The sequence below is a fragment of the Crocuta crocuta genome, unplaced genomic scaffold (assembly GCF_008692635.1).
Source record: "Crocuta crocuta isolate KB4526 unplaced genomic scaffold, BGI_CrCroc_1.0 scaffold93, whole genome shotgun sequence".
Classification (NCBI taxonomy): Eukaryota; Metazoa; Chordata; class Mammalia; order Carnivora; family Hyaenidae; genus Crocuta; species Crocuta crocuta.
The window spans coordinates 4,658,473-4,668,022 of NW_027529641.1; the positions used below are offsets into that span (position 1 = coordinate 4,658,473).

A 9,550-nucleotide genomic window follows, 5' to 3' on the forward strand; every position below is an offset into this window, starting at 1 on the left:
TACTCCCCGATCTGGCCCGGGGCCGAAGACATCTACTAACAAGGCTCTGGGCTTCCGCAGCGGCCTGGGATGAAAGCCCTGTAAGAAACATTTGTTTCTTGGAGCACCTGGATGGCTCGGTCGACTGGGCATCCAACTTTGGCTCCGGTCATGATCTCATGGTCCATGAGTTCGAGCCCCATCTCTGGCTCTGTGCTGTCACCATAGGGGCCGCTTCAGATCCTCTGTCTCCCCTCCTCTCTCTGGCCTCCCCAACTTTTCGCTTTCCCAAAAATTAGGGCGGGGGGAGAAAAGAATTGTTTCTTTCCTTCATCGGAAATTGAAGTCCTACTGGATAGAAGAGGCTGGGATACTGTGTTTGGAAAATCTCTGCATAAGCAGCGGTATCTGCAGGAGCAACCAGCAAGCGGACAAACCCTACTGGCCCGAGAGATACATTTCCTGACGTCGTTGACTCCTTAGAAAATGTTCCCTTTTCCAACGTGATTGGAGAATCAGGTTTCCCAACCCATGTGATATTCCCTCAAAATCCTCCAAACGTGTGCCTGAACTCAGGTTCAGACCGTCAGATCATGCAGCCACAAAAAGACTCCAGCTTTTCCTGGAGTCTCTCACCTTTTTCTGTGGAAGACGTACAACATGATGACCAGTCCCCCCACTATCAACAGGACGGCGACGGGCAGGGCGATGATCAGGTGGATGAAATTTTCATATGTTACTGCCAAAGACAAGGGAAATGATAAAAGATTACCAGGTGAACAAGCTGGCCCTTAGCTGTTGTTTTTTTTAAGCTGGAAATGTGAAAAAAAAAAAAATCCCTGAAAATTCCCTTACTGCCCAAACTAGGAGTTCTGAAGGTAGACAGTATTGGATAGGACACAGCAAAAACCCTGAGTTATTTGGAAAAAAAAGAAGATAAAATAAGGGTGTAGTGAGGAGTATACTCATTTTTAAAGTACAAGGGGCGCCTGGGTGGCTTAATTGCCTAAGCATCTGACTTTGGCTCAGGTCATGATCACCTAGTTTCTGAGTTTGAGCTCCACAGTGGGCTCTGTGCTGACAGCTCAGAGCTGGCTTCAGTTCTGTCCCCCTCCCTCTCTGCCCTTCCCCAACTCATGTGCTATCTATCAAAAATAAGTAAATATTTTTTTAAAAGTAGTTTATTCTGAAATAATAGTTCAAATGGTGGGATCGAGTGAAATAATATTTGTATGCAGTTTAATGACTGTTAACATATATATTTTTTTAATGTTTTTATTTATTGCTTTCAGGGCAATGAATTGCTTTCAGGTTCTCTCACTGAGAGAGAGAGAGAGAGAGAAACAGTATGAGCAGAGGAGGGTCAGAGAGAGAGGGAGACACAGAATCTGAAGCAGGTCCCAGGCTCTGACTTAGCAGTTAGTACAGAGCCCAATGTTGGGCTCGAACCCACAAACTGTGAGATCATGACCTGAGCCGAAGTAGAACACTTAACTGACTGAGCCGCCCAGGCGCCCCAAACATATACATATAGAAGTTTGCTAAAATAAAATGAATAGATTCATTTAGTACATAAAACAGTGCTCAGGTTGTACTGACCCTTGTTTTTATTTGGGAAGGATTTTTTAAATGTTTATTTATTTTTGAGAGAGAGAGAGAGAGAGAATGTGAGCCAGGGAGGGGCAGAGAGAAAAGACAGAATCCAGAGCAGGCTCCAGGCTCTGAGCTGACAGCACGGAGCCTGATACGGGGCTCGAATCCACGACTAGTGAGATCATGACCTGAGCTGAAGTCAGACACTTAACCAACTAAGCCACCCAGGTACTCCCCTTTTCTTCAAGATAATTTTTTCAAATGTTTATTTGAGAGAAAGACAGAGAAAGTGTGTGCAGGTGAGCAGGGGAGGGGTAGAGAGAGAGGGAGAGAGAGAATCCCAAGCAGGCTCCTCACTGTCAGCACAGAGCCCAATTTGGGGCTGACTCCCACGAATCACGAGATCATGACCTGGGCTGAAATCAAGAGTCGGACACTTGACTGAGCCACCTGGGTGCCCCTGACCTTTATCTCTTAAGAGGCTTTCACAGACAATTAAAAAAAACCACACAACTGGATGGCACCCCTTGCCCAAGTTGCTCTGAATACTCCCCAAACATTAGGGTCTAGTCACAAGCCTGACCGGAACACCTGCTCCCCATTGTCCCCAGCACCTTTATGACAGGGGCCAGGCTGGATGCCAGGGACACGGATGCACACCCTGGAAGATTCTCCCGGATGTGGGAAATGAGTGTGTCCACAGGTAGCACAACAATGGGAAAAAAATGGGCTGCACACACTGCGCAGATGCGGAGGGGAAGGGAGAGGCAAGAAGGGAGCCGGGGGAGACTTCCCAGTGCAGAGGAGACTGGCTCCCAAGGGGCCTGTTCAAACTGCTTAGTTTGAACCCCATTCTGCAGACAAAAGGCAGGTGGTGTGAGCGCCCAGGCTCCGCTCTGATCAGATGTGTGTCTGGAGGGGTGGCTGTGTGTGAGGCCAGCCTGCAGGGGTGGGGGGAGGGGACCTCAGTTTGTGCTGCATTATGCAGCCCAGACCTCACGAAGAGACTGCTGGTCCTTTTCCATAAAAGAAGACTCACAGGGGTGAACGGGACTCCCCAGGGTCACACGGGCAGCCGGGGTAAGCCACGGTCCTGGGATGGGGACCCAGGCTTCCTGTACCCACAGCTCGTAGCTGCCCTGAAAGCAAGCACCTGGAGGGGTGGCACAGAAGAGGCACGATCAAGGTGACTGGGGGTTGAGTGAGAAACGGACAGCTGGGAGAAAGCAAGGTGGGGACGGCGGTGAGGTTCCGGGCTTGGGTGGGGCGGGGGTTATGGTGCCGCTAACTGACCCGGGGAACAAAGGACACGGAGATGCTGTGAGGGGAGCAATTGTGATTTTGGTTTTGTGCACGAGGAATCTGAGGTACTCGGATGCCCACGTGGAGAGGCCTATGTGGAAATGATGGCACTTACTGGGACCATCTATTGTAAGTCACACACCAGCAAGCATTTTGCCACTAAAAATCATCGTCATTATAGTTATTACTCTTTAAGGATTCTTCCAGCTATTTTAACTTTTACTTTTATTAAAAAATTTTTATTGTTTATTTTTGAGAGAGACAGAGACAGAGACAGAGAGAGCGAGTGCAAGCCAGAGAGGGGCAGAGAGAGAGGGAGACACAGAATCCGAAGCAGGCTCCAGGCTCTGAGCTGTCAGCACAGAGCCCAAAGTGGGGCTCAAACTCATGAACCATTAGATCATGACCTGAGCTGAAGTTGGATGCTTAACCAACTGAGCCACCCAGGAGCCTCTAGCTATTTTAGATTTTAAAACCAAAGGCATTTTGGGGTACCTGGGTGAATCAGTTTGTTGAACCTCCAACTCATGATTTTAGCTCATGATCCCAGGGTCCTGGGATTGAGCCTGATGTCAGGCTCTGCATGGAGCATGGAGCCTGCTTAAGATTCTCTCTCTCTCTCTCTCTCTCTCTCTCTCTCTGGCTGCTCCTCTTCCCCCACTCATGCTCTAAAAGAAAAAAATTAAAAAAATTAAAGACACTTTTTATCAGGTAGCTCTCAGAAATGGATGCAGTCTCCAGCATTTCCTAGTTCTTGAAAATACTCTCAAGTTATCACTGCCTTTGGGAAGCCAGAAGAGTTTTAGTTTTTCCTCCCGAGGACTCTTTCTTATATTCGTATCACTAACACTGCGGGCCAGGCTGTGCCGTGTTCTGTCCAAGTTTCACATTTCAATGGGGATACGGACAAACTGGAACACAGCCAGAGAAGAACAAAATGATTTGATGGCTAGAAAATTGGTCTCTGTGACTGGGGCTACGAGGAAGGGCCATAAGACCGGAGACGATTTAGGCTGGAGAAGAAAAGTCTGGTGAGTAATTTACTAGTATTCAAGCACACGAAGGGCTCCTCAAAGGACGGCAAGTTACCAGAAAGCCCTGCAAGCTTCCAGCTCCCCTGAGGGTTAAGCGAGAAGAGGAGAGACTGCACTGGGGCAGGAGAGTCTTGTCTGACAGAAGGACAAAGCTCCCAGCAGCAAAGCAGACATGCAGACTTAATTCTCCCACAGCGGATGTCAACTGCTGCTGGAAGAGTCCACCAGAGGGGCTCCTGCGTTTCCAGTGGGGACCCGGCACTCACGGGGTTAAAGATGGGGCGCCATGGCAGAGAGGGCCTTGCTCTCTCTTTTAAAAATTTTTAAATTAATTTTTTAAATTTACATCCAAGTTAGTTATCATGGAGGGCAACACTGATTTCAGGAGTAGATTCCTTAAGGCCTCTCCCCCATTTAGCCCCTCCCCCCTCCCACAACCCCTCCAGTAACTCTCTGTTTGTTCTCTGTATTTAAGAGTCTCTTATGTTTTGTTCCCTCCCTGTTTGTATATGATTTTTGCTTCCCTTTCCTTATGTTCATCTGTTTTGTATCATAAATTCCTCATATGAGTGAAGTCATATGACACTTGTCTTTCTCCAACTGAGTAATTTCGCTTAGCATAATACCCTCCAGTTCCATCCACGTAGTTGCGAATGGCAAGATTTCATTCTTTTAGACTGCTGAATAATACTCCGTTGTATACATGCACCCCGATGTTTATGGCAGCGCTATCGACAAGAGCCAAAGTATGAAAAGAGCCCAAATGTCCATCGATGGGTGAATGGATAAAGAAGATGTGGTTTATATACACAAAGTTGTATTTTAGTCCCGGGCCTCTCTGAAGATAAGCCAAGGCTGCTGTTTCAAAGGCTGCATGCAGCCTGATGCTCAGCCGACCCTTAAACCGAGGCTCTGTTCCAAAGGGATGGATGTGGAGAGGAGAGGAGAGGGGAGAGGAAGATAGTCCTCCAGAGAGGACTGTCGTGAAGGTTTGGGCACTGGCCTGGGTGGCACGGGGTCACCGGTAAGAGCAGGGTAAGCGGACCCTGTGGAGAATTCAGACTATTTTTATTCATGGAATAACCTGCCTCAGCTATTGGTTGACCCCTAAAACTTGAACTCAGGCACAGTGCCAGGCTCATAAAAATGCTACCTCGAGGTCTGCAATTCTATTCACTCCATCCTTCTTCTGCTATCTATACTATTAGGATTTTCAAATACCTGTCTTTGGCTACTAGGCACTAACCAGGTAGACTGCTGGGTTGGTTGAAGCTCTGAATTTAAAAACTTGGGGATGGGGCGCCTGGGTGGCTCACTCGGTTAAGCATCCGACTTCGGCTCAGGTCATGATCTCACGGTTCGTGGGTTCGAGCCCCGTATCAGGCTCTGTGCCAACAGCTAGCTCAGAGCCTGGAGCCTACTTCAGATTCTGTGTCTTCCTCTCTCTCTGACCCTCCTCTGCTCATGCTCTCTCTCTCAGAAATAAAAACAAAAAAAAACAAAACAAAAAACAAAAAACTCGGGGCGCCTGGGTGGCTCAGTCAGTTTGGTGTCTGACTTCAGCTCAGGTCATGATCTCATGGTTTGTGAGTTCGAGCCCCGCATCTGGCTCTGTGCTGACAGCTCAGAGCCTGGAGCCTGTTTCAGATTCTGCGTTTCCCTCTCTCTCTGCCTCTCCCCTGCTTGCACTCTATCTCTCTCAAAAACAAATAAACATTAAACATTTTTAAAAATTAAAATAAAAACCTCAGACAACAGATCAGAGCAGCACATAGGTGGAGACTGGGAGGGACCAGGGACATGGCGACCCTCCACCAGACCCCAGAGCAGCATCAGTAAGCAAGGTGGGTCTGCCCTTCCACGGCGGGCAGCAAGGAACGGTGTTAGGCCAAATTTGATCCCATTATCTGAACATGAAATAATTAAAAAAAAAACTAGGTTCCTAATAAGAAATAGAAACTCAGTATGGAAGTGATAAGGGATATTTATGCCCCCAAAGAAAATACCGTATTTTCTTGGCCACGGAAGCACAGTGCCCGTGGCGTACCTGTACATTTTCCAAAACTTGGTTTTAAAATCTGAAATCCTTGCCTAGAACGGCCTTCTGGGAATTCTGTCCTGTCAGCGGCTTGAGCATAAAATCACAGCAAGGCCCAGTCTCGGCGCCAGCCGACGAGCACCGGGTGCTTTCTGCGTGTGTTCGTGCTTCCCAAGTGCGCCTGTACTTTACCGGCATGCAGGGGAGGGGACAGGGCCTGCGGGGCCACCCCGAGGACTCCTCTCCTGGAACAGGCTGGACCGGAAGCCCCCAGATTTCTGTCACCCTTCACGATTCTAAGCCCCGAATCTGTGCCCTAACTAGCAGCCCTAATTGGACAAGGGGTGGAACGGTCAATTCAGCGCTTTGTAAAAATGCTTTGGAGGTTAAACAAGTTGAAAGCAAAGGCCCCTCCAAAGACCTCCCTGGAAAGGGGCTCAGACCCTCTCCCGGCCCCGCAAACGAGGCAGGAAGTCCAAACAGCGGCAGCAGCCCCGCTCCAGCTCCCAAGTAAGGGGTGGCCAGAAGCGTGACCTGAGATCTGCCCAACGCGCTTCCAACGGGGAATCCGAAAGGCGGGGAGCCCGCCAGCCCAGGCGTCCCCAGGCCCGGCCCAGCCTGCTCCCTCCACAGCCTTACTTACTCTTGGCGGGGACGTAGAAGAACACGGGATCCGTCCACGACCCGTTCCCAGAGAGAGAGGTGGCCTGGATCCGGGCCGTGTAGTTCCCTGGGTTGAGCCGGTTCAGCCTGGCGCCGCCGTACTTCCGGTACTCCTGTCTGGACACACATTCCCGCTGGTCCTGGGGGAGACAGAACGCTAAGTGGCAGTCCCGCACCCGCACGGGAGACACGGGCGCCTCCTGCTGCCCCGTCTCGCACGTCCCGTCCCACCTCACAGCGATCCCGATCTGCAGTAACTGGGAAGAGACCCAGTGCTGAATGGCCCTCTTCCAGTAACCGTACACACACCCAAGTTCTAAACCAACTTTTTTTTTTTTTTTTTTGTAATCAAAAAGAGCTGCAGAAAGATTTAAGAGTTACTAAGACCAATCTAGTCTGTGCGGAAGATCACTTTCTGCAATGGAATTGTTTCTTTCTTTCTTTCTTTCTTTTTTAAATGTTTATTTTTGAGAGAGACAGACAGAAAGAGAGACATTGCAAATGGGGGGCAGGTAGAGAGAGAGGGAGAGACAGAATCTGAAGCAGGCTCCAGGCTCTGAGTTGTCAGCACAGAGCCTGACGTGGGGCTCAAACTCACGAACTGTGAGATCATGACCGGGGCCGAAGTCAGACGCTCAACTGACTGAGCCACCCAGGCGCCCCCAGAATAGTTTCTTAAGGGCGAGAAGGTGCCCACTCCCTGGAATATTCTGAGTGCTCTAGCTGACTTGTCTCCTCGGGTTATGAGTTTAAGTCCTCTGCTAACCAGGAGAGGACCTGTGCCGTGGGCTTGAACGGGAGCACCCCTGGGGACCTCCTCCTTGCACTTACCTCAATTTGTGATCCGTATTTTATCTCATACATGAGAATCAGTCCATTGGGATTCTCAGGTTCTGGCCACTTTAAAAAGATGGAGTTTTCAGGCCTTGACTCCCAGGTCACCGGCCCAGGAATGTCATCTGCTCCTTCTGCGCAACAATTTAAACGAGTGAGAAAGTTGGATTCGGGTCCCCCTTGGTGGGGCAAGGGGGTGTGGTTGGGGGGTGGGGGAGGCTAACCTAGGAATCCCCTCCCCCCAGTCAGTGCCTGCAGGGCTGAGGGCGGTGACCACACAGGCTCCTCCCAAGGGGGTGGTCACTGGGCAATCTAATGACCTGTGAGGCTCAGGATGCCACAGTCCCTCCCTCCCATCAGACCCCCCTCCCCCAACAAAAAAGCCGCTCCCACTGGGGAAAGGAGACTGTGCAGTGCTGCCACCAGAAGCAGCATCGAAGAGGCGCCTTGTGAACAGAGGCGGTGGCAGATCCCTCCAAGTCTGCATCTGCACACGGCAAACGTATCTTTGTGATGCGGGCATGAGGGATGCCTGCAAGCCAGGCCTGTTGAGGAGGCGCTGGGAGGCGGTGCTGACAGCCAGCCCTCACGGCCGCCATCGACGCCTCCTCTGGCCGCCAGCAAGGGCTGGGCACTTGCTCTCTTGCTTTTGCGTAAAGCAGTAAGCCAAGTGGTGAGCCAAAGTCACTGGAAGTTCCAGCTGGGGAAGGCTGTCCTGGAAGGGTGGGGAAACTGAGGCCAGGGAAGCTGACCGCCACCTCAAGACGTGCTGCATGTCGGCCGCAGGACTGTGTCCCGGAGGGGCCCCTGCCAGATGCTGGTACTTCTGGGCTCCTACTACCTGCTGTCCTAGCAGGAAAGTGGACTGGGCAGTTCACCTCTCTTTTTTAAAGAATTGTATTTATTTATTTTGAGAGAGAGAGGATAAGAGAGAGATGCAGAGAGAGAGAGAGAGAGAGAGAGAGAGAGCGAGAGAGAGAATCCCAAGCAGGCTCTGCGCTGTCAATGCAGAGCCCAACACGGGGCTCAATCCCATGAGTCGTGAGATCAAGACCTGAGCCAACGTCAAGAGTCAGATGCATGACTGAATGACCCACCCAGGTGCCCCCTATGCTTAAAGATGGATGGCAGTCTGAGTAACAGGCAGCTTCTAACCTCCAGGGGGAACCTAAAGGACCAAATAGGAGGACCAAAGGTGACTCAGGCAGTTGACCTTGAGACGTGACAGTCACTCTGAGTCAAGGCAGTTAATGGATTCCACTGGACCTGAGAACTCAGGAGGGACCGGGCAAATTTCCGTGTGCACAGATAGGGAAAAGGGTCATGGGAATGTACAAGGCACCAACAGGGAGGAGAGTTGGCCCTGAAGGGCGCTCCTTGTTCCTGAGTACTTTGTACAGAGAGACTGAGATGGAAGTGATGTCGTTAGGAGTGGACTCCCTTCCCTGGGCTGCTGGTCTACCACGCTGCCTACACGTGACCCCTGTTCTTTAATGAGCAGGATGGAGACTAAGGGTCACCGCCCTGGGTGTCAGACTCTGTGTCCATAAAACACAAGCCTCATACCCCGGGGCTGTGAGTGGGCCAGGAGTGGGGCGAGCTGGATCACACCGTACCTGCAGGCATGGTTCTTGCAAAGACGAAGTTGGAGGCGCTGCAGCCCAGCTTTTCAGCCTCGTGGTTACAGCTGTGGATGTCAATGCGGTACAAGGTGAAAGGCCGGAGGTTAGAGATCACGGTTCTCTCCTTGTTGTCCACTCTGCTCTCAAAGAAAGGGTATTCTGTCTCAAGCTCCTCCGGGTCTGTGACATTATAGGTGTCGGCCACCGTGGCGTTCCTGTTCCGGCTGGACATGGTGGTGTTGGTGACCTGCGTGACATCTCTCCGCTTCCTTTCAGGTCTGTCGGGAAGAGAGAAACTTGGCTCCTAAGTGCTTCTGCCTCTTTGGTCCCTTCTACGACTTGGGTTAGAGTAACGGAAAGAAAAGAAAAATCTCAACTTTGGATCAAAGGAACTATTCAGCCCCTTTGGATGAGAACCAACGAATAATACGGGGATTTCCTCCTTCGTTATTTATTTTGCTTCCTTGACTCTGCAAACCTCAGGA

General features: G+C 50.6%; 1 protein-coding gene across 1 annotated transcript in view; it reads right to left on the reverse strand.

The window, feature by feature from the left end:
* Positions 1-9,550, reverse strand: part of IGF1R (insulin like growth factor 1 receptor) — a 244,071-nt gene that overhangs the window by 28,994 nt on the left and 205,527 nt on the right. Inside the window, exons 11-14 of the mRNA XM_077762414.1 lie at positions 9,060-9,343; positions 7,441-7,577; positions 6,590-6,749; positions 616-718 (exon numbers count right to left, since the gene is read on the reverse strand). Of these exons, the coding sequence (XP_077618540.1) occupies positions 616-718; positions 6,590-6,749; positions 7,441-7,577; positions 9,060-9,343 (684 nt within the window). The remainder of the gene's footprint in view (positions 1-615; positions 719-6,589; positions 6,750-7,440; positions 7,578-9,059; positions 9,344-9,550) is intronic.